Consider the following 25,388-nt stretch of genomic DNA (forward strand, 5'->3'; position numbering starts at 1 on the left):
CTCATGAATAAATAAATAAATTAAATCTTTAAAAAAATGTTTTTTTAAACTACCTGAAATAACAAAAACAACAAATTTATTCCTAGACCCTTTAACAACTTCTATAAGGCAAGTAACAAAGTAATGTAGATCTCAAAATGTACATATTTTATCAATATTCGCACCACTAAGTATCAGTGAAATTAGAAATGGAAAGCTCTCTGTACTGAACTCTGTGAGAAACTTTCCCTTTACTATGTCACAGTAGGTGTTGCATAGTAAATTGTACCCAGTTGTGGATTCCCACAAGTGATCACTGTGTCCCTACCAGCAGCTGCAGCCAAGGCTGCAGACACCAGCAGAGACTATCTCACTCGCAAACACCTAATGGAGGTCTTGTTATCAAGCCTTGGATTAGGCACTGAGAAAGAAATGACCTTTAAGGAGCATCTAGATGAACTTGTTAATATTTTGTTCTTTGTTCTTTGCTCAAATGCATTTCTCCTGAAATACAGTGAAATACATCGGGATTTCACTCCCTGAAGAAGTATCAAATGAGGAGGTCCTCATAACAGAATTTCATTCAATTATGTATGCAACAATTCAACTTTCTAACCACTTTATCTCAAAAGACACTTCTGAATACATACAGTCAAAAACAGAACACATGCAATGTTATCAAAACACAAAGCAAAAGGAAGCAATGTTATACAATGGGCATCAGTTATATTTTTGGAATAGTTCTGTCTACTTATCAAATTTTGTCAGCAGAAAAATATTTTATTCAAAGAGAATTATTAATTGATAATTATCAGAAAGGCTTTGAAACAACTAGAAGGAAAGAATAAACTAAAGGCAATGTAACAAAACATACAAAGTAACTGCAGGCTGCTATTTTTAAACAGGAAAAAACTAGTGAAAAAAATCTAATGAAACAATTAATTTTGATACTGAAGGAGTAAGTATGTATCACACCTTGTCATTTTCTCTTTTTTTTGATAACCGGCTATATCTGTTAATTGCAGCATCATGGTCTGGAAAAAAAAATAACTATTAACAACAATACAACAGTACTTTGCACAACTTATAAATGCTTTAAATAGTCTTCACAGGTACATATTCCAACAAATAAATGCTAAAGCAAGAATTCTCAAAATAAAATAAGAATTCTTTACCATACATTTTACTCCAAATGTTCCCAGAGTCAAATTTCCCACGAAGGATCTTTCTACTTATTAAATTGGTAAAAAAAATAATAATAATTCTAAGGAGACTCTACTCTGCTAAAAGTTTTTTAAAGTATTTTTTAGTACAAAAGTAGCAAATGCTCATTAAAGAAAATTTTTGAATATATAGGAAAACAAGGAAGGGAAAATATTGTATCAACTTCTAATGTATTATTAAGACAGCAAACCACGAGATTTTAGTTTCCTTTTAAATTTTTCTTGTAGCCCAAAGAGTGCACCTTAAATAACAGCACTGATTTACATAACGTTCACTCATTTTTAATTAGGTTCCTTTTTTTTTCAATTATTACATAGAATATGGCCACAGATTTGTACTGATAAAGAAATGCACCACTGTGAGAAATAACTGTAAAGTATTCAGAACTTACCATTACTAGCAATCTGAAACACTTCCTTTAATGTCAGTATTTCTGGAAAAGTTTAGGAATAGTTTCAATTTAGCATATTTATGAAATATCTAAAATTTTGTTTAGAAAACAATAACTGCCATTTATAAGCTATAATTCAAATTCCAAATATTTCATACTTGAACATCCAAAGTGAGAAGGTTATTCTGTATTTCAGGTAGTCTGTGGAACATTCACTAACCTTAGCAACAGTTACATCACCAAATCTACTTGCCATAAATTAGTTATATGACAAAAAAATTTTAAAATCATTGCAAATTCTAAGACATGCAAATATTCTTAGTACCAGCATCCAGCTTATTAATTCATTTTTGATATTGACTTTAATGAGTTCAAATGATGACTCTGAGAAACAAAGAATAATTAACAAGATATGACATTCAGACTGAGAAGAGAACTTGTTTCTTAAACTTAGAAATGACCATTATTAAGTATTACCATAAATATTAACTCTGTCTCTAAACTACATTTGTCTTTATTCCATGCATGATTTAAATACTTTACCATCCACTGACACATTAATTCAATGTTTTTATTCTATCTACATACTCTACAAGTCTTTATGACTAAGATTGTAAATTATGAGAAAGCAGAGCCAATTCTATAAAACTCTAATTTTATCACCTAATAATCCTAAATGGGGAAAAAAATCCACCACAAACTACTAAGTCATGGGCTGCCAGATGTGCCAGTATCCCTACCTCCTGCCACTGCAGCCCATAAGCACACCCCCTATGCCACTGTCAAAGGTCAGGCTTTGGTCATAACTCATTGGGCTCTCACAACTGCCTAATCTGTTTTCCTGGATATCAAATCCACTCTATTCCATCTTCCAAAAACAAAGGAATTAGGTCTACTTTTTAAGGGCCTCCACTGGCTTCTCTTTGCTTATAAATTCAAGTCCAACATCTTCAGCATGATTTTTTTCTAGATTTGTCTCCTGTCACACCCCAACACATCAAGCCACACTGTTTTTCGTCAACCACAAAATAAGACATATATTTCTATAACCCATACCTTTGTGCTTTCTAGTCCCTCTAATAGAACAATGACTTTCTTCTCCTGGCAAATGCCTCTTCTTTGTTCAATGCTCATGTCACATCCTTGGTGATACCTTTCTGACACCCTCCTCTGAGGCCCCACATTACCTAGTTCATTCCCTAATTATAAGAGATAGAATATCCTAATTATCTATTTTACCTATCTCCTTCTCTAGGCTTTCTCGAGAGAAGTGACACTGTATTCATATCAGTATTCTATATCTAGTTTAACATCTAGCAGAAGCTCCTATAAATATCCAGTGACACATTAAAGTGGTACAAGCTGTATTCAGAAATGGTTAGGGTATACAGTAACATGCACTTTACATTATTGATCTGACAGCTAATGAAAGTAAACATAAACTTGACTTCACTACCTTTCAGATCTCTTTCTTTAAATTGGGTAATGGGGAACATCATGGCATCAGCAAGCTGCGTTGAAAGTACTGCATGACAAGAGCTAAGCTAGTAAAAGGAAGACCAAAAAGGGTGAATAAATAACTATACAGAAACATTTAGCCAGTGTTATGAAAATTAAACAAAATGTAATAAACAGATGTTGATACATTTTACATAAGCAAACACTCAAAATTATGTGATATACTACAAAATATTACATAGTAAAAAGAAATCTATTTAAAATTCTTAGGAAAGAGGTGCCTGTATAGCTCTGTGGTTGAGCATCTGCCTTTGGCTCAGGTCGTGATCCCAGGGTCCTAGGACTGAGATCCTGGGATCAAGTCTCGAGTCAGGCACCCTGCAGGGAGCCTGCTTCTCCCTCTGCCTATGTCTCTGCCTCTCTCTGCATGTCTATGATGAATAAATAAATAAAATCTTTAAACAAAATAAAAATAATAAATAAATAAAATTCTTAGGAAAAAACATAGGATAACCTAGGATTTGGCAATGGTTTCTTACATATGACACCAAAAGCACAAACAACAAAAGAAAATACAAATTGGATTTCATCAAAATTAAAAACTTTGTGCAAAGAATGAATCAAGAAAGTAAAAACACAACCTGCAGAAAGGGAGAAAATATTTGCTAACCACATATCTGATAAAGAACTTGGATTGAGAATAAAGAAGTCCTGGGTGCTTGGGTAGCTCAGTTGGTTAAATGTCTGTCTTAGGCTCCGGTCATGATCCCAAGGTCCTAGGACTGATCCCCACACTGGGCTTCCTGCTCAGTGAGGAGTCTGCTTCTCCCTCTCCCTCTGCCCCTCCCCACCCTGCTTGTGCACTCTGTCTCTCAAATAAATAAATAAATAAATAGTCTTTAAAATAAATAAGTCTTAAACTCAGTAATGAAACATAAACCACCCAATTTAAAAAAATGGGCAAAGGTCTGAATCAAGTACTCCCCCTCACCCCTTAGCACAGTGCTGCCTTCTGGAGTTTCAGTTACCCAAGGTCAGACACAGTCTTGAGGCAGATGATCCTCCTTCTGACAGACTGTCAGAAGTCCAACAGGAGCCTGACACTACATCACAGTGCCTCCATCATTCCCCTCACTTCATCTCATCATGAAGGCCTTTTATCATCTCACATCATCACAAGAAGGGTAAGTACAGCACAATATGACATTTTGAGAGAGAGAGAGACATCACATTCACAGAACTTTTATTATGGTATAATGTTACAATTCTATTTTTTTTCTCATTCTATTAGTTTTACTGTGCCTAATTTATAAATTAATCTTTATCACATGTATGTATATATAGGAAAACACAGAATATATATATAGGGTTCCATACTCTCCATGGTTTCAGGCAACCACTTGGTGGGGAGGTCAATGCATGGGAGCACAGGGGAGACTATCACAGACATTTCTTCAAAGATATATAAATGGCCAATAAGGATAGAAAAAGGCACTCAACATCATTAGTCATCAGGAAAATGCACAAAAACTGCAATGAGCTACCACTTCATACCTCCTTAGATGGTTATAATAAAAATATAAATGAAAAAACAGTTAAGTGTTGGGGAGACTGTGGAGAAACTGGAACCCTACATTACTGCTGGGAATGTAAAAGTATATAGAAGCTGTGGAAAACAGTCTGGCAGTTCCTCAAAAAACTAAACATAAAATTACCATGTGACCCAGCAATCCCACTGATTATATACCCAAAAGAACTGAAAATTGGTGTTCAAAAAAAAAAAAAACCTTGTACACAAATGCTCACTGTAGCACTACGAGCCAAAAGGTAGAAAACAACTCAAATATCCCTCAACTATGAATGGATAAATGAAAGGTGGTATATTCATACAATGGAATTTTATTCACCCAAATAAGGAATGAAACTGATTCATGCTACAACACAGATAAACCTTGAAAACATTATGCTCAGTGAAAAAAGACGGATACAAAAATCCACAAATTACATAAGTCCATTTATATGAAATATCCAAAACATGCAAATCCATACAAATAGAAAGTAGATTTGTGGTTGCCAGGAGCTGAAGGGAGGTGAAGTTGGGAGTGATTGCTTAATGGGCACAAGGTTCCCTTTGGGATGATGATGAAAATGTTCTGGAACATCAGTGGTGATGATCACACAATACTGTGAGTGTTTAAATGTAACCAAGGGTACATTTTATGTTATGTGTATTGTACCGCAATAAAAATATTCCATCTCTTAGAAATACTTCTTTATATTGGTCTACTGTGAGAATATTTCGCAACAATAAAGTTATTAGAATATTTCAAAAAATTATTTTCAGTTAGGAGACAAGACAGAACTATCTAATGGTTCCTGTAAAAAGAGCTTTCATCGCACCAGCTAAGAATAGTTATAGACTCCCCAAACAGCTCTTACCACCCTTCTTCCTCCTAGCAACATTTTATCATTCAGTTTATTAATCCTTCCATCCTAGACAGCCAATATCAGCCCTTAGTTTCTCTAACTAGTCATCATAGCAAAGCATTAAGAAAAGACCTGGAACTTAGCTATATCTCATAGTTTAATTCTTCTCTCCCTGCCTACATCAAATAAAACAGTGAAAGGTTGAGTATGTCATAAACTGGGAGGAGAAAGAATACATGTCTATGCTTATCCCTCCCAAAAATTTGTTTTAATTGACAAAATACTATTTTTATGAGACAGTCACTAAGATATGAGACAGACACTAATATGGAAGATCCTCCTTTAAACAGTAATCTTATATTATAGAGATTTGCTCATGTAATTATAATACAAGTTCCCAATAAAAGCTAAACAACTTGAATAATTAATTATAAGACCATTTACTCAAGCAAAATAAGCACTTACCTCATCTATAACTTTTGAAAACTGCTGTAAAGTAGAGCTCATAACTTCATCATCACCCCCCAATGGAAACCGCTGAAAAATGAGAAAGAGAGGACGTAAAGGTGCTGTATGTCTTTTGTAACTGATGTTATAATTTACATTTTTAAAAATAGCTGATCCTAAAAAAAATAAATAAATAAAAATAAAAAAAAATAAAAATAGCTGATCCTCAAACCACACAGGAGTTAGAAAAATTGCATGAATATTCAAAAAATATTCATAAGTGGACCCATGTAGTACAAATCTGTGTTGTTCAAGGGTCAAGTGAAACTTCAAATAACTTCCAAAATTTTGAATAAGCTCTAAAAATGTCATTTAATAAGAGTATAGTTTGCATAATTAATAAACATTATAATGTTTGCTAAGCAACTAATTAATATCGTATATAGGGATGCACACCATAGTAGAAGTTTAAAGATTTGATGTTAAAAAAATAAATAAAAAATAAAAATAAATAAATAAATAAATAAAATAATAAAGATTTGATGTTTAACTTTTTTTTTTAAAGATTTTATTTATTTATTCAGGAGAAACAGAGACGGGGGGCGGGGGGGAGCACAGACACAGGCAGAAGGAGAAGCAGGCTCCATTCCATGCAGGGAGCCTGACATGGGACTCAAACCCGGGTCTCCAGGACCACACCCTGGGCTGAAGGCTGTGCTAAACCGCTGAGCCACCCGGGCTGCCCTGATGTTTAACTTTAATTCCTCCAATTACCATCTGTATAATTTTGAGTAAGCCTCAGTTTCTTCATTTGTAAAAAAGAAGCCAATGAAAAAACTTCTACTGAAGATTAAGTAATAAAATTAGCAAAAAAATAAAAAATAAAAATAAATAAAATTAGCTACAATGGAATTTCAATAGCATATCAAAATTACTTTCTACAAATTCAAAAAAGCTTAGGATGCTTGATGAGAAATTCTATCTATACAGATACTGTATCACTGCATATTTTAAATTATGCTTTTAAAATTTTCATAAGTGATACCTGTTTTTCATATTCTTTTAAAAGTTTTGAAGTCAGATGTGTTGCTGCACTTAATTCATTCTGTAGGGAAAAAAAATCAGCATTCAAATTGACACAGTATTACTGAGTAAGAAACAGTTTTAGTTGAAGATAACGTAAATACTATACAACATGTTCTCTAAACCCCTCATTAAATCACTGGATAGGGAACTACGATTAAAGCACTTTAAAGGGAAACTCAAACCATGAAATAGATACCATCAAGGAATTCAGCAGTGTTCTAGGTGTACACTTTTTTCTTAGTTAATAAAAATTCAGCATCAAATATCATTAAAGCTTTAAAGCTAAAAGTAAACTGTACATAATCTTAGCAAAATCTTAAGAGATTCTACATTAATGACAAATTATTCCTCCCTCTAGATGCTAACTCTAGACCAATGCATTGAATAGCATACAACCAAGGCAGCCCGGGTGGCTCAGTGGTTTAGCGCCTGCCTTCGGCCCAGGGTGTGATCCTGGAGACCCAGGATCAAGTCCTGTGTTGGGCTCCCTGCATGGAGCCTGCTTCTCCCTCTACCCGTGTCTCTGTCTCTGTCTCTCTCTCTGTGTCTCTCATGAATAAATAAATAAAATCTTAAAAAAAAAGGAATAACATACAACCAAAATATGGTTAGCCCAATCATAAAATACAGCAACATAGCCATATGAAGAAAATACTTTTTGAATTTTTCAGTGATGAAAAAAATATATATTGGTATATTATATTATTATATTATTATATTAGTGACAAATATAACATTTCTTTTACATAGTAATCTCTGTGGTCAGAAATCAAATCTTGAGAGACCAATCACAAGGAAAAAAAAATTAAAATCACAGCCACTTTAAAAAATTCATTTTAAAAAGATTGTATTTATTTAGAGAGAGAATACACATTGAACACACATGGATGGGGGAGCAGCAGAGAGAATGAATCCCAAGCAGACTCCAAGCTGAGTGCAGAGCCAGATGCAGGGGCTTGATCTCATCATGACCCTGAGATGATAACCTGAGCCAAAAAATCAAGAGTTGGACACTTAAACTGACTTTGCCACCCAGGTACCCCTCAACTTTTAGTACATAATGAAAATGAGTCCAGAAAGGAGATAAAATGAGGAGGGGAAAAAAAACAAACAAACCTGTATACTTAATTAATCCCAAAGAAAGCTTATCACAGAACCCAAGTTGCTGTTAAGGCTTATAATTAAGTCATATAAACATAGCCTCAAATCTTAAGCCTACTCAACAAAAAAGTCTAGTCATCTCCTTCTTAAATCCATCTCCTAGTACCCAGAGTTACATCTAATTTTTATTATCTTCTCACTAAACATAAACGACTTTCAAATTCTTTATTCAAAAAAGGGGCAGTGTTCCGTAAGATTAAAAGCACAAGTAGGGAAAACACTGGTGACAATATGGGGTTTTCCATCAAATCTTAGGCAAAAATCACAATCAGTGAGCTTGAGTAAGAAAGCTTTTCCTGTGTTTGGGTGGAAAGGGGAAGATGCTTCAATCTTCATTTTTTTTGTAGAGCTACAAACTACACTCTAGCAATTGGAATGTGAGCTATTACAAACTACTTAAAAGTTCATTCATCCACTCAACAAATATTTATTACTATGAGCCCAGGATAGGGTAGGCACCAGTAAACAAGGCAGACGCTAGCTATATTGTCCTCATGGGCTTAAGGAGTCATTTTTAAAAAGCAGTCAGCCTTTAGGTTTTTACCTGTGCATCATAAATCCGACGCATAGCTTGATACAACTGGTTCATATAGTTGGAAATAGCTGTAGCATCTTCTTCAAATACACCCAGTAAAGACCTTGTCTGTATAAAATAAAAGCAATAGGTTTACATTAACCATTATATAAATCAAATAGAAAATTACTTTCTAAAGAAAGGAAAAATCCTAGGATACTGGAGCTCTAATAATTCTGAGTTTTAATCTATTTTCTCTCTTTTGATAGTAATGCCAAGATGTTGGGGTTCTTTGTTCTCAATTTCACTTCACTAAAATGGAGGGATTTTCCAACTACATCTCACGAAGTTTATTTTTATTTTAATTTGGCGGTGGGGTGGGGAGGGGGAGAGGGAGAGAGAATCTTAAGTATGCTCCATCCCATGACACTGAGATCATGGCCTGAGACAAAATCAAGAGTTGGATGCCTGACTGACTGAGCCACCCAGGTGCCCCCATCACATAAACTTTAGAAGGAACAACAAAGGTATATTTTTATGAATTAAAAAGCCTATAATTAAACTAAGATCAACAAAAACATCCACAGTTAAATTAACAGTATTCCTTATACAAATATTTTAAATGTCTTATTTCAGGATAACTCAATATTATTTTTTTCCATGGTCTCTTACAGCAGTGCCAAACCCCTTTTTACTCTAATCCAAATAATAACATAGTACCCATCCCCAACATGGCCTAGTAAATGCTAAGTAGGATTTTATGAGTACAGAATTTGAGATTCTTTTTTTCTTTCTTCTTTATACTTACCTAAATTGTTATGCTTTTTTTTTTTTTTTTAACACAATAAGGATTTCCTCTTAAGGGGGAAAATTTGTAAATAAATGTTAATACTATCAATAAAAAAGATCAGACATGAGAAAACTCAGCATATCAAGGCAAGATATACTCACCTTTTCACATCCCAAAGATAAAGAATTAAAATTTCAATAACTATTGAGATAACCGCATTTTAAAACCTAAAAGATGACCTTGTATTTTTATTCTAAAAATATTTCATTCTTAGAAGGTAGTTTAAAAAAAAAAAAGTCAACTTACTCCTTAGCTTCCTATTTTCAGAAAAGGAAGCTAAGTTAACACAGTTTAAAAAGGGTGGGGGAGGGGAGGCACAAAATCATTATGCCTGTGTATGAAGTCCATAGTGTCAGTCCTCTATTTCCAAGATTTAGATCTGACAAAATCTTTTCATTCTTTAGCTCTGTGCCCCACTCCTATTCCCCACAGAGCTATTTTATGTAGAAAAAGAAAGCATCAAAAAATCTTGTTTGACTAGTGCCACTCTTAAGAAAAATCTGCCATTTCATTGTTTCCCCAAATTAATATTCTAATTCAAGGAATTACACATTTATAGAAAAACCTATCGTGGATTTAATTTAAAAAGACCTCCTTAGCCCCATAGGGTTAAAACCGGTTCTCTATTTAAAACTAGTATCTAAGGCAGCCCTGGTGGCTCAGCGGTTTAGGGCCACCTTCAGCCAAGGGCGTGATCCTGAGGACCTGGGATCGAGTCCCATGTCAGGCTCCCTGCATGGAGCCTGCTTCTCCCTCTGCCTGTGTCTCTGCCTCTCTCTCTCCTCTCTGTGCTTCTCATGAATAAATAAAATCTACATAAATAAATAAATAAATAAATAAATAAATAAATAAATAAATAAATTTAGTATCTAGTTAGCACTCTCTGAAAGTACATCAATATGGTCCCATTTCATTGAATCTCTGATGGCATCCACTGTGAGCTGCACCATTTTTTTAAAGATTTATTTGAGGGCAGCCCCAGTGGCGTAGCTAAGGTTTAGCGCCGCCTGTAGCCCAGGGTGTGATCCTGGAGACCCCGGATCGAGTCCCCCATCAGGGTCCCTGCATGGAGCCTGCTCCTCTCTCTGCCTGTGTGTCTGCCTCTCTCTATGAATAAATAAATAAAATCTTTAAAAAATATATGTATATTTATGAGTGGGAGGAGGGGCAGAGGGAGAGAATCTTTAAGCAGTCTCTCCACTTGAGTGTGGAGCCTGACTCAGAGTTTGATCCTACAACCCAGGAGATCACAACCTGAGCTGAAACTGAGTCATATGCTTAACCAACTGAGCCACCCAGGCACTCCCTGCACCATTTTTAAATACTTCTAAAACAAAACAATGCCAGCAATTAAGATATGATTTAGGTCTTGCAATTTTTACTTTATATTTGTGGAAATGGGCCTTTAGACAGAATTTTATATACAACTCATATGAACACAAACAGCATAAATTTAATATACTCCTAACATTTCTTCAGAGTTCAATTCCTGTGAGTCACTTTTTGACAGAAGAATCATCAATATCCTTGTTTTCTCATCCAGTATTGTTCTGTGCCATGGGGGGTGACAAATGTTTCTTATAAGTGCTCCACTTTAGTCCCCAATATTTTCTTCCAAACCACCGATACCCACTCAACAAATGGTGATGGTGGTACTTGCTTCATTCCAGCAGGCGTCAAAGGAGTATTTTCAGACAACAAACAGGACTCAAGGTCATTCAAGTGGTTGTTAAACTGAGTTGGTCGAATGCTGAAAGGCTGCACTTGACCAGTCATACCACTAGGACAAACAACCATGAGCACACATTTGCAACCCAATCAAATCAAATATTATCAACTGTAAGGGGCACATATCTCACTATCAGACATGCTAAAATGTGGAAAAAAAGAAAACGTATGTTTCATAATCTGAGAACATTCCATATTACATCAAAGAAGGAAGTCCTCAGTTGGAACTAGTTTCATCTTCATAGTTCTAGCATCGTTCAATTACTGATATTTATCTACACATAAAATCAATTATTTTTAAAAGATCGTATCTGTTCTTAACTAGAAAGTTTCATTTTGCTCCAGATCTCCAAAACAATACTTAAGTATGAACAAGACATCTAGCGTAGCCTTAAAGATTTTCTGTTTCAATAAATAACATAAGCTTTTACAGAATGGGAGATAATTCTAAAGATGTTTATGTCCAATCAACTGGATTTGAACTTGCAAACTGCCATCTATTTTAATACCTAGTTACTATAAATCAAAACTAAAAATGGATAACCGCAACTTAGGATAGTCTTTCATGACCCCAGGCTCTACCTTTTTTTTCTCAGCACTGGCAGACCACTTCTGGTTAGGATCTAATGATCTAAATAAAAACTTCTCTATACCAGGAACTTTAAAAGTTTTCATACGCTTTGCTACTCAACTTCCTGGACTCTATCCTAAATAAATATTCCAAATGAGGACAAAAATTTATGCCCCAAAGCATTAACCTCAGTCCTATATGTAAAAACAAAACTTATGAAAAACTTTAAGTCCAACAGTAGGACAGCTGTTAAGTCACATGAAAAAACATGCAGCCTTTAAATTTTTTTATTCAGAATTTAATACGTGAACATGCTTAACACTACATTGTTAAGTTAAAGCAGATTAAAAATTGTTATGCACAATATAACTTCAATTACATTAAAATATATAAAAGCAAATGAGGAAACACAGTTAACAGGGTTTGCTGCTGGGTGCAGGACAGGTAACTGTTTCCTGTACCTTCCAATTTTTCTTTCTTTCATGACTATGTCTTTTATAATCAGGTACAAAAATAAAAACATTCACTATAACAGCTAAGATTTTGAGAAGTTGAGTGACTTGCCCTAAAGTGAAGTCACAGTGAAGACTAAAACCCTTATATCCTGAATCCCAGAATCTAGGGCTTTCCATCGTACCATAAGTTTTCCCTAAGTATTACTTCCAGGCATCTTCCCTTTTTTTTTTTTTAATTTAAAATATTTTATTTATTTATTCATGAGAGACACACAGAGAGAGACAGAGGGATAAGTAGGCTCCATGCAATAAGCCAGATGCAGGACTCAAATCCCAGCACTCCGGGATCTGCCCTGAGCCAAAGGCAGACACTCAACCACTGAACCACCCACCTGTCCCACGTCTTCCCTTTCTAAATCCCATTTATCCTAATTTTCCAAAGTACCTAGTTCAAGTTATCACTTAAAGAAACTGAAAGAGTATCAAGGCAGCTATTTCATTAAAAAATTACTATAAAACTGATACTAATATGGCACATACTTAATTTAAAAAAAAAAAAGAATGCTCAATTTGTAAACTGTGTGAAAAGTTCGAGAAATTAGATGAGTCACATTTTATCCTCCTCACAAGTCGTGGCAAGGGCACCCATTGTGGCCTGCGTGTAAGATTTATGGGCTATAAAAACCAGGCCAGGTAAGAAAAGGTACAGCAACCTGTTGAGCCTTACATAATAAAAGATGACAAAGTGCACCTGACCAACACGTACCACAAAACCTTTACAAAACATCTGAAACAAATACATCTCCTAACTTTATACTTCAGATATCAATAAGAATTTGAACTAGCAAAAAAAAAAAAAAAAAAGAATTTGAACTAGCTATTCTGGCAGTCAAGATAAACCAAGATGCGGGTTTCTCTCTGTGTCAGTTTAGGCTGATAAGAGTACATTACCAGCAAACAACTGGCCTGTGAAGATAACTTTCGGCATGGGGAGAAAAAAAAAAAAAATCAATTCCACAATCAGAGCCCGACTTCCACTTGGCAATTAAAATTGGCACAAAGTCACAGCAGACGTGTCACACAGGCCAGGGGGACCTAGCCCCTACTTCCTCATCTTTTGGGGCCATATTAAACCGTCAAGACACGCGTGAAATGTATGCAATGGTAGTTCTGAATGCACACCATTTCAGAGGTGGCCAACCAGCAACACGGTCCTAAATCGCTTAAATCACTTGTGTAGGAGACAGGCTTTGAGGATGAGGTCTCCCGATGCAAGTTACAGCGCCCTACCAACATGTAATTTTAAATGTAATTCATCTCGTTCTTCAATATCGAACACGTTAACAAATTGCTAGGTTTCCCTGGACCGTCTCGGGGCTCCAGCAACCGCATTAGCATTACCCCTCCCACCCGCTCCCGAGCACAAAACACGGGGCTTTTATTTTGATGAGTTTATTAAGGGCCAAGTCTGCACCGTTCCGCGCAGCAGTTGGTCGTGCCGCCGCGAAGGCGCCGTCCGTCCGTCACCGGCCGTGCACAGCTCGAGTGACAGCGGCCACAGCCGCGGCCACGACGCGGGACACAGTCCGCGGGGAGGCTCCGAGGCACAGGACGGGCTTCGCCGAGGACTCTCCAGGCGGGTAAATCAGCAGCGTTCCTGCAACTCCGGAGGGAACACTATCCATTTCCTTCCCCAAGGGCTTGCTCAGGGGTCGTGGGATAAGTCTACGGGGGGTGAGGGGGTGAGGGGGTGCTGTTTTATTTTTTTATTTTTTTATTTTTTTCCTCCTTCTGCATTTCCTCCGAAGAGATCCCAGGATTGGAATTTACGACCTTAGATGACGGCGATGAAAACGCACCTTTCGTCAAATACGAGGGAGCCCCCGCGAACGTACGTGACCGCCGGGCCCACGAGCGCGGGCGGCGGAGCTTCGGCCGCCGCCCGCCGACGTCCCAGACCTCGCGGGTGGCTCTCTCGGCCCAGCGGCGCAGGCCCACGCGGGCCTCGGGCTGGCGGCCGGGCCGCGGCGACCCGGGGCGCGGCCCGCGACGGGCGGGGGCACTGGACGGCGGCGCCCACCTGGGCCGGGGCGGGCACCTGCGGCCGCCGCGGCGCCAGGCCTGGGGTCGGCCCGCCCTGCTCTTTCCCTCGCCTCCCGCCGCCGCCCGCGCCTCACCTGCGGGCTGTCCTCCAGCGTCTCCTCGATGGGCAGCTTGTCGATTCCCGGCATCGTGGCGGAGGGAGGGCGGCGGCAGGAGGAGACACGGCAGCCGCCCACAGCTCGCCGCGCCCGCCCGCCTGCAGCAGCTGACCCCGACCCGCCCTCTCTCGCAGGCGCGGCCGCCGTCGCCGCCCGCGCCGCTCTCGCCAGGCGCCGAGCGGCCGCGCGGGAAATCCCGCCCCCTCGGCCGCCCTGCCCCGCCTCCCGGCGCGCCCATTGGCTCGCAGCGACGCCCGTCAGCGCGGCGGGGCTAGCCCGGAGGTTCCTTCGCGGCTCTGGGTGCTGTGGTGAGCGGCGGCCTCGCGGGTGGCGCTGCCTGCTCGCTGCGACCGTCCGCCCTGCGCGCGCCTGTTGATGCAAATTGTGGGGGACCGTCTCTCGCCTTTCAGCGAACCAGAGCCTCGTCTGAGGACCACCACCCCGGGGAGTTTGGGGTGTCTTTACTCCTCCTGCAACATTTCATCAGAGACCACGGAAGAGGCCCTACTGCCGGGGGCCTTTCTTGCTCCAGTTACAACCTTCGCAACCCTGCCCGCAGCGTCCAGTCTGCTCCCCACCCCCACCCTCCCGGCGACAGGGTGCTGGCCCGCTCAGCCGGCTGTGGGATCCCAAGCTGGGTCACTAGCAGGCTTCCCAGTAAATGTATGGACGGTAGACCCGCAGTTATTTTTCTGGGCACTTGGATATCAGTATATTCAGTTAAAAACATGGGACTTTATTATCGATTCATCGATTCTTACCTGGCCTGGAAGGGCTACGGTGCCTCAATTCAGACTTCAGTAGTTGTTATAAATCACAAACAAAAACATCTTTTTTTAAATTATTTTTTAAATCGATTTTTTTAAATTTTATTCATCCATTCATGAAAGACACACACAGAGAGAGAGAGAGAGACAGATTGGCAGAGACACAGGCAGAGGGAGAAGCAGGCCCCATCCTGGGTCTCCAGGATCACGCCCTGGGCCGAAGGCAGGCGCTAAAGCGCTGAGCCACCCGGGCTGCCCAGAAAACATCTTTTAAAGTTTAGCACACACTGGTTAATTATGTGGGTAGCTGACAGGCATATCTGTTAGATCAAAAAGTTGTGGAAGAAGTTTTCAATAGCTTCTTCAGCCTCTAATTTTACAGTAAAGAAGAGTGAAGCTCTGATTCCAACACCTGGTCTGGGTTAGAATTCCTGGTTCTTTGTCCTTCTTCCCCAACCTCACAACTGCCTCATGCATTTCTCTGTAGAGTCACAAGAAGTTTTCATCAGTATGCAAAGAAAATGGCAAAATCATAAGTGTCTTGTAAAATTCTAGCCGTTAGGAACACCTGGCTGGCTCTGTTCCTAAAGCATGCAATTCCCAATATCAGGGCTGTGGGTTTGAGTCCCACATTGGGTGTAGAGATTTAAAAAAAAAAAAAAAAGTCCAAAATCTTCAAAATAAATAAAACTCTAGCCATTAATCCAATCAATCCATTCCATAAGAAATGCTGAGTAAAAGGACGCCTGGGTGGCTCAGCGGTTGAGCGTCTGCCTTCAGCTGAGGACGTGATCCCAGAGTTCCCGATCAAGTCCCACATCAGGCTCCTGCGTGGAGGCTGCTTCTCCTCCCTCTGCCTGGGTCTCTGTGTCTCTCATGAATAAATAAAGTCTTTAAAAAGAAAAGAAAGAAAGAAATGCTGAGTAAAGATTATTAGTTGTCTGGTTCCACAGACACACTGGAATAGATCCAGATATAGCAGAACAAACCCAAATATGGGAACAGGAACGGAAGTTACGGATTTTAAACTGAAATGCTAGATTTTTCCCATGATCTCTTAAAAGATAAAATCTAGTTTTAAAAGTTTTACCAAGTAGATTGCAGCATTGTTTCACAGAATTATCCTTCGTGTCATAAGCTTTAAATAAGGGTTTTCCCCTTATATTGTTTATCAACTACTCACCCTCAGGAAGAGATTTTTAGTTTTTGAAAGGTGGTTTGGAATCAGTTCTTAGTGTTACTGGTTCTCAACTGCTTTAAAGTTCTCAGCATTGTACAGATTCCAACTCTTTCCTTTGATATTTGTTTTCTATCCTGTCAGCACAGTGGCATGCAACCTGGCTCTAAAGAAGAAAGGTTTTTCAAGGCAAGTGACCTTCTTGGTTGAACTGTGATTGAGCTTATAAATGAAGAAGGTTGTAGCAATTGATAAGAATCAAGAGTAAGTAACAAGTAAAAACAAGTGTAAGAAAGAAGAATAATTATATGTTGTAACTGAGGGGTTTAGCCAGTTAACTTGGCCAAACCAAACAATTCAATGAAAAATTCTGTTAGGTATCTGAATTATCTGGGTAGTGTATTATCATCAGGTTAAGTGGTTTCCCTTATTTGTATTGATGCGCATCTTGACTGTATTTTTGTAAAGGATTCTCAAGCAGCCATCAGGGAGTGGCAAGGAATTCTTGCCAGGTTTAGGCAATTAAAAATGAAACAGACTTGGAGGAACCTTAAAAAAATGAAACAAATAAAAACAAGTTGATATTCAATTAGACGGAGAGGCAGCTTAGTCAAATAATAAAACTAGAAAGAATCTTACCATGCCTTCTTTTTGAATCCTCTACCTAAGCTACTATATACTCTCTTCATCCAAAAAGATGATTGTATTTACTATATTTTAAAACATTTCTTTTTTTTAATATTTTACTTATTTATTCAGAGAGAGAGAGAGGGAGGCAGAGACACAGGCAGAGGGAGAAGCAGGCTCCATGCAGGGATCCCGATGTGGGACTTGATCCACCTGATGTGGGACTTGATCCCAGGTCTCCAGGATCACACCCCAGGCTGCAGGCGGCGCTAAACCGCTGTGCCACCAGAGCTGCCCTTTTTAAAACATTTCTAAAGCTAAAGAATTCAGTCTCCTTTGGTAACCACTTCAATCAGACTACATTTTGTACAGTTGACCAAGCTCAGTTCCTTTTATACAGGAAATGAGGCTATCTCAGAAAATGCCTGGGGGGCTACTGTGGATAGGATAGAAAAAATTTGGACAGCTGGTTAATTTTATGAAAGGAAAGGCAGGATTAAACAACACCCACTAAAGAATCCTTTGAGATGTTTCACACATATAATTCATTGAGATGTTTCCATATAATTTACAACAAAAGGACATATAATCTTGTAAATAGATTTGTTAATTATTAGCCTCCTAAAATTATATTTGATCTTCTTATAATTAGGTTTTTACATGACACTCCTTGAAGTTCTGGTCTGTGGTCTATAATAGGAAAGAACCCAACAACTTGAATGATGCTGGAGCTTTACTTTTCAAAATTATCTCCATAGGTCAGTGGTTATCAAACTCACCCACATGCAAAAGTTATCTCCGGGAAGTTGTTAGGGTACAGATTACTGAGCTCAGCTGGAAGATTCTAATGCAGCTGGTCAGAGGTGGCGCTGGGAATCTGCCCAGATAAGCCCAAAGATAATCTTCAAACCACATGTTAAAAGTCTCTATCCAAAATGGAAAATAAGCAGGGACACCTGGCTGGCTCCATCAGTAGAGCATGTAACTCTTAATCTCAGGATTTTGAGTTCAAGCCCCATATTGGGTGTAGCGATTACTTAAAAATAAAATCCTGGGGTGCCTGGGTGGCTCACTCAGCTAAGTGTCCAACTCTATTTTTTTTTTTTAAGTGTCCAACTCTTGATTTCCGCTCAGGTCATGATCTCAGGGCCGTGAGGTGAAGCCCCCTATGGGGCTTGGTGCTAGGCATTGAGCCTGCTTATGATTCTCTCTTCCTCTCCCTCTGGCCCCTCCTTCCTCTAAAAAAACAATAAAGTAAATAAATAAAATTGTCTTAAAAAGGTGAATAACCATTTTTTTCCTAAATAAGCTTGTATTTTAGAAAATTTACAGAATCATGTAAACATTTAGGAAAAGGGCTTTTGGTTCCAGCTGAGGATGGTGAGAGGGACACCATTTCTAGAATCACCTGAAAGAGCTTAGGAATCCTCCTGCTCACAAATATACCCTTAAGAATTCCCTTAATCTGAAATAGAGGAATTCATATTCATAATGTATAGTGCAAATAATTCTGGATTTACCTGATCACTCCTTAATGCGACTCATTTAATAGATAATTCAGTTTTTCTTTTAAGATTTATTTATTTATTAGAGAGACAGAGAGAGAGGCAGAGACACAGGAGGAAGGAGAAACAGGCTCCATGCCAGGACCCCGACGCGGGACTCGATCCCGGGACTCCAGGACCGCGCCCTGGGCCAAAGGCAGGCGCCAAACCATTGAGCTACCCAGGGATCCCCAGTTGTTTTCTAACATCCAGCTGAAATGAATCCAATTCAAGAAATGAGTATATTAATTGGTATCTTGGGAACTTGAGTCTCTTCTATCTACTTTGAAACATTAGAACCAGTGGTAGAGGGATCCCTGGGTGGCGCAGCGGTTTAGCGCCTGCCTTTGGCCCAGGGCACGATCCTGGAGACCTGGGATCGAATCCCACGTCAGGCTCCCGGTGCATGGAGCCTGCTTCTCCCTCTGCCTATGTCTCTGTCTCTCTCTCTCTCTCTGTGTGACTATCATAAATAAATAAAATTAAAAAAAAAAAAAAAAAGAACCAGTGGTAGAGTTGGGGAAAACTTTGGGCAATTGGAAGGTAAAATCAAAAGTTCTGAGCTGGATAAGCAGCAAGGACCAACTGCTTTTATTTTTTTCTACTTTTCATTAATTACCATTAAAAGTTTGTTTACTTATATAAGTAATCTCTACATCCAACATGGGGCTTGAACTCACACCCCGGAGTCACCTGTTCTTCTCACAGAGCCAGCAGGTGCCCTAAATATTAAATGTTTTGATGCCTTATATTTTTTTTTAAGATTCATTCATTTATTTGAGAGAGAGAGCTTGTGAGCAGGGAGGAGCGAGCTTTGAGGGAGAGAGAGACAGAGAGACAGAGAGAGAGAAGCAGACTCCCAGCTGAGCATGGAGCTCTACTCAGGGCTCCATCTCACAACCCTGAGATCATGACCTGAGCCAAAATCGGGAGTCAGGTGCTTAACAAACTGAGCCACCCAAAAGCCCTGCCCCTTTAATGCTTTTATTTATTTTTTTAAGATTTTATTTATTTGAGAGAGAGAGAGAGAGAGAGAGAGAGCATGAATGGGGGGAGGGGCAGAAGCAGACTCCCCTGCTGAGCAGGTAGCCTGACATGGAGCCTGTTTCTAGAACCCTGGGATCATGACCTTAACCAACTGAGCCACCCAGGTGCTTTTATTTATTCTCTAATGCTTTTATTATTTTTTAACTTTTTTAAAAAAAATTTTATTTATTTATTCATAGAGACAGAGAGAGAGAGAGAGGCAGAGACACAGACAGACGGAGAAGCAGGCTCCATGCAGGGAGCCGGATGTGGGACTCCATCCCCGGTCTCCAGGATCACACCCTGGGCTGCAGGCGGTGCTAAACTGCTGCGTGACTGGGGCTGCCCTATTCTCTGATGCTTTTAAAACAGCTTTCCTTTTCTTCATTTTCCCTCTTTATCATATCTAAAGAAACCAATATTTTCTAAATCAGAAGACTGTGCTCATTATCCTACAGAAAATCCTGATACTATTTTAAACAGTATTATCACCCTTGCTAGTGTTTGAAATCACTTTGATTTAGGGGCTTTTGAGGCCAAAACAAATACTTTTAAATCAACAAATATATATTGTGATTGTTCTGGAGAAATGGTATAGGTACCAAAAAGAACAAAGGTTATTATTACCTTGTTTTTGTGTTTTGGTTTTTTTCTGGTTTTGTTTTGTTTTGTTTTTTGGAAGTGGGCAAGGAGAGATGGCCTAAGACTAAAAGACATCAGGCGGCTTAGAACACTTTTAACCCTGAGGAATTCGAGGAGCAACAGGTAAGTCAGTGGAGAAGAGATTACTCTTAGAGAAGTTAATATATCCCATGACTGTTTAATCATTATAAACATTTTAATTTTCACAGAACCACAGAGGGCAGTAAAAAATAGAATAAGTGCAAATTGATTAAACTAGTACTGTTTTTCCCATGGCTAATAATGCAAGAGTCTCAGGGTTAAATAGCAAGCTCCTCCTTCCAAGAACACTAGATGGTGCTCTGAATTTAGTTTTGGGATTCATACTGCTTCAGGAAATGGCTGTCTTCATTCAACAAATATTTATTAGGTAATGAACAAAATATTAAAAAATCCCAGCCCTTGTGGAACTAAAGTTTATTGGTAATGTTGGGAAGAAAGGCAGACCAAAAACAACAAACATAATAAATAGAAGCATAGTATATTAAAAAGCGATAAGTCTGTGAAAAATAGAACAGGGAAAATAGGCTTGGAGGCAGTTCCAATTTTAAACAGGCTCATCAGGGACGACTAGGTGGCTCAGCAGTTGAGCATCTGCCTTTGGCTCAGGGCATGTTCCTGCTATCTGGGGATCAAGTCCACATCGGGCTCTCTGTGGGGAGCCTATGTCTCTCTCTGCCTATGTCTCTGCCTCTCTCTCTGTGTGTCTCTCATGAATAAATAAATAAAATCTTTAAAAATAAAAATAAACAGGCTCATCGGAGTAGACTTTATTGAGGTGAGATCTAAACAGAAACTTGAAGGTGTCACTGGAGTAAGTGATGGGGACATCTGGGGAAAAAGTGTTCCAGAAAGAGGAACCACCAAGGCAGAGGCCCTCAGCCCTAAGCCAGGAGTGTCCCAGACTCTTTTAAGAATTGCATAAAGCATCTTTTCATGTATCTGTTGGCCATCTGTGTATCTTCTTTGGAAAAATGTCTATTTAGGTCCTCTGCCCATTTTTTAATTGGACTATTTGGGTTTTGGGGGTGTTAGGTTGTATAAATTCTTTATATTTTTTGGTATAGAATTTGTATAAATTCTTTATATATTTTATAAATTCTTTATATTAACCCCATCACAGAGAAATCATTTGCAGATATCTTCTCCCATGCAGTAGGTTGCCTTTTTGTTTTGATGCTGGTTTCCTTTGCTGTGCAAAACTTTTTACTTTGGTGTAGAAGACATTACTGGCCAACAGACAAGCGAAAAGATGCTCAATATCTCTAATCGTTGGTGAAATACAAATCAAAACCACAATGATATATCACCTCACACCTGTCAGAATGACTAGTATCAAAAAGATAAGAATGAAAAAGAAAAGAATGGGGTGCCTGGGTGACTCAGTGGGTTAAGTGTCTGCCTTTGGCTCAGGTTGAGATCTCCAGGTCCTGGGATTGAGTCCTGTGTTGGGCTCCCTCCTCAGCGGGGAGTCTGCTTCTCCCTAAGCCTCTCCCCCAGCTCATGCTCTCTCTCTCCCTCTCTCTCTCTCTCTCTTTCAAATAAATAAAATCTTTAAAAGAAAGAAAGAAAGAAAGAAAGAAAGAAAGAGAAAGAAGAAAGAAAGAAAGAAAGAAAGAAAGAAAGAAAGAAGAAGAAAGAAAGAAAGAAAGAAAGAAAGAAAGAAAGAAAGAAAGAAAGAAAGAGAAAGAAAGAAATACCAAGTGTTGGTGAGGATGTAGAGAAAAGAGAACCTTCATGTACTGTTGGTCGAGATGTAAATTGGTGCAACCACTACAGAGAACAGTATGGGGGTTCCTCAAAAAATTAAAATTAGAAATACTGTATGTGGGCAGCCTGGGTGGCTCAGCTGTTTAAGTGCCTTCCTTCGGCCCGGGGCGTGGACCCAGAGTCCCGGGATCAAGTCCCGCGTTGGGCTCCCTGCATGGAGCCTGCTTCTCCCTCTGCCTGTGTCTCTGCCTCTCTCTCTCTCTCTCTCTCTCTGTCTGTCATGAATAAATAAATAAAATCTTAAAAAAATTAAAAAAAAGAAATACTATATGATCCAGTAATCACACTACTGGATATGTAAGAAAGATACCTAAGATAGATATCTAAGGTATCTAAGAAACATATCAAAGAAAATAACACTAATTCAAAAAGATATATGCACCGCTATGTTCACTGCAGTATTATCTACAATAGTCATGATATAGAAGCAACCTAAGTGTCCATTGATAGATGAATTGATAAAGAAGATACATTATATACATATACAATGTATAAAAAAGAATAAGCCATAAAAAAGAGTGAGATCTTGCCATTTGTGACAATACAGGTTGACTGAAAAGGTATTATGCTAAGTGAAAAAATAAAGAACAAAACCATATGATTTCACTTATATGTAGAATCTAAAACAAACAAAAAAAACAAACCCCGGAAATAGACTCATAAACACAGAGAATGAACTGAAAGTTGTCAGAAGGGAGAAGGGTTGGGAGATGGGAGAAATAGGTGAAGGAGATTAAAAGATGCAAACTTCTGGTTATAAAATAAGTCACAGAGATGAAAAGTACAGCATAAAGAATATAGTCAATAATATCACAATTACTTTGGTGACAGATGGTAACTACACCTAGTGTGATGAGCATTGCATAATGTATAGAATTGTGAAATCATGTGTTTTACACCTGAAAAGAATATAACATTGCATGTCAACTATACTTAATACAAATGAAAAAAAGAATTTCATAGAGACCAGGGTGGCAGAAAGGAACAGCCAGGGGAGACAGTCCGAGGGGGAAGAGGGAGGAAGAGAAGACTAGTTCACATAAAGCCTTGTGGCCTATAATAATAAACTCCATATTTTTTTGAAATACTGTGATTAAAAGGAAAAATTACATCAGTAATTTAGCTAAATCATATCCTGTATACAGGGTCAAAAGCAATGTCTTAATAATGGAAGACAATGAGTTCACGTTAAAACAGTTGTATGATTTTTTTCCTCTTCCCTTCCTGAATAATTCAGTCCTCATGTCATTTGGTGGGGCCAAATGAAGTAGGAATCTGGGCAAGATTGGTGAGCCCCAAGGGCCCAGAACATGGGATGGGAGTCCAATCAAGGTAAGGAGGGACCCCCACAAAGGGCTACCCTCATGTGGGGTGTCAGAGCCAGTGTAAGATAAAGAGGATGTCTTCATAGGTGGGTGTTAGAGCACAAGAGGGATACAGAGGCTACTTTGGTGGAGAGGCAACTAGGGAAAGGATGCAGGAAGAAACGTCAGGTGAGGAGAGCATCTGTGTGAGAGGGCAGTTCTGGAGTCCAGGTACGACAAGGAAGACTTTTATGTAGGTTGGGAGCCTGGTGCAGGATTTCAGAAAGCAAGGAGTAAGGTGAATATCTATGAAGAAGGGCAGCTTAGTGTAGAGTCTCAGAGCCTGAGTGGGCTGAAGAAAGCACCCATATAGAGAGTAGATCAATGTGGAGGGTCAGAACCCAAGCAGGGAGAGAAGGGGTTTTGTGTTTGAGGAAGTACGTAGAACAGACTACAGGTGCTTTAGTGGGGTAAGGAAGGCTTCTATGTAGGAAGGCAGCCTGGCATGCATGAGATGTCAGAGCTCACATGAGGGAATAGGGCATCTCTCTCTCTTTTTTTAAAGATTTTATTTATTTATTCATGAGAGAGGCAAGCTTCCTACTGGGAGCCCGATGTGGGACTCTATCTTAGGACCCCAGGATCCTGACCTGAACCAAAGGCAGATGCTCAAACCACTGAGCCACCCAGGTGTCCCAGGACATCTCTTCAGAGAGAGGGTGGTAACCATGGAAGTTTGGTTACATAGGGGGAATATATCAAATAAGTGAATATATATTGAGGATCACAGAAACCAGGTTTCTCACTGTCAGAGAAAGGAATTACAAATACGGAAAAGGAAATAGAATGAACTCTATGGTGCTAGTTTGGAATTACGTGCATACCTTGTGTTTTTTGTGCTTTGTTTTATTGTGCTTCTCAGAGACGGCATTTTTTTTTTTTTTACACAAATTGAAGGTTTGTGGCAATCTTGCATCAAACAAGTCTATTGGTGCCATCTTTTCAACAACATTGACTCACTTCATGTCTCCGTGTTCTACTTTGGTAATTGTCACAATATTTCAAACCTTTTTCATTATTATCATATTTATTATCATATTCGCTATGGTGATCTGTGATCAGTGATCTGTGATGTTACTATTGTAATTGTTCTGAGGTGCCAGGAACCTATATAAGATGGCAAACTTAATCCACAAAGTTTGTGTGTGTTCTGATTATTCTACAAACCCCTGTTCCCCAATATCCCTCTACTATTCCTTGACACACAACAATACTGAAATTGGGTCAGTTAATAACCCCTACAATGGCCTCTACATGTTCAGGTGAAAGGAATAGTCAGTTGCTAGGGAAACCTCATTGTCTTTTTTTTTTTTTTTAAGATTTTGTTTATTTATTTGACAGAGAAAGAGAGACCGAGAGCACAAGTAGGCAAAGTGACAGGCAGACAGGGAAGGAGAACCTAAGCAGGGAGCCCAACGTAGGGCTCCATCCCAGGACCCTGGAATCAGGTCCTGAGCCAAAGGCAGATGGCTTAACTGACTGAGCCACCCAGATGCCCCCTTCATTGTCTTATTTAAGAAATTGCCACAGCCCCTCCAAACTTCAGTAATTGCCATCCTAATCAGTCAGCAGCCATCAACAGGGAAAATCAGGGTAACTTTCCCCATCATGATGAATAATGAAATTATAACTCATTAGGGACACTCATTAGGACATCTAGTACTCATAACTCATTAGGCTCACTTGGTTGAGCATCTGCCTTTGGCTCAGGTCATGATCCTGGGGTCCTGAAATAGAGCCTGCTTCCCTCTCAGGCTCTCCACTCAGCATGGAGTCAGCTTCTCCCTCTGTTCCATCCCCTGCTCATGCTTGTGCTCTCTCTCTCTCTCTCTCTCTGAAATAAATAAAATCTTTTAAAAAATTGTAACTCATTAAATAAAATGAATCCATCCTGATAGAAATAAATGAATAAATAAAAAGTTCGTAAAAAATAGAATATT

General features: G+C 39.1%; 1 protein-coding gene and 1 long non-coding RNA gene across 7 annotated transcripts in view; one reads left to right on the forward strand and one right to left on the reverse strand.

Annotated features, from left to right (window-relative positions):
* The window catches only part of APPL1 (adaptor protein, phosphotyrosine interacting with PH domain and leucine zipper 1), a 42,786-nt gene extending 28,181 nt beyond the window's left edge, over window positions 1–14,605 (reverse strand). For 3 of the 6 annotated variants that reach the window (XM_025456273.3, XM_049097487.1, XM_025456272.3), the window contains exons 1-7: window positions 14,469–14,605; window positions 8,718–8,816; window positions 6,972–7,031; window positions 5,945–6,016; window positions 3,051–3,138; window positions 1,595–1,636; window positions 955–1,013 (exon numbers count right to left, since the gene is read on the reverse strand). In XM_025456273.3, the coding sequence (XP_025312058.1) occupies window positions 955–1,013; window positions 1,595–1,636; window positions 3,051–3,138; window positions 5,945–6,016; window positions 6,972–7,031; window positions 8,718–8,816; window positions 14,469–14,522 (474 nt within the window). In that variant the 5' untranslated portion in view covers window positions 14,523–14,605. Of the gene's footprint in view, window positions 1–954; window positions 1,014–1,594; window positions 1,637–3,050; window positions 3,139–4,043; window positions 4,189–5,057; window positions 5,115–5,944; window positions 6,017–6,971; window positions 7,032–8,717; window positions 8,817–14,468 lie in introns of those variants that run through there. The other 3 variants (XM_025456274.3, XM_025456276.3, XM_025456277.3) reach the window with 3 other exon arrangements.
* Window positions 13,752–24,585, forward strand: LOC112665951 (uncharacterized). The gene is made up of 3 exons (XR_007404048.1): window positions 13,752–13,931; window positions 14,100–17,821; window positions 19,834–24,585. It is a non-coding gene; the product is annotated as an uncharacterized LOC112665951 (long non-coding RNA).
* Window positions 24,586–25,388: the final 803 nt, after the last annotated feature.

Source organism: Canis lupus, chromosome 20, assembly GCF_003254725.2.
Source record: "Canis lupus dingo isolate Sandy chromosome 20, ASM325472v2, whole genome shotgun sequence".
In the NCBI taxonomy this organism is placed as follows: domain Eukaryota; kingdom Metazoa; phylum Chordata; class Mammalia; order Carnivora; family Canidae; genus Canis; species Canis lupus.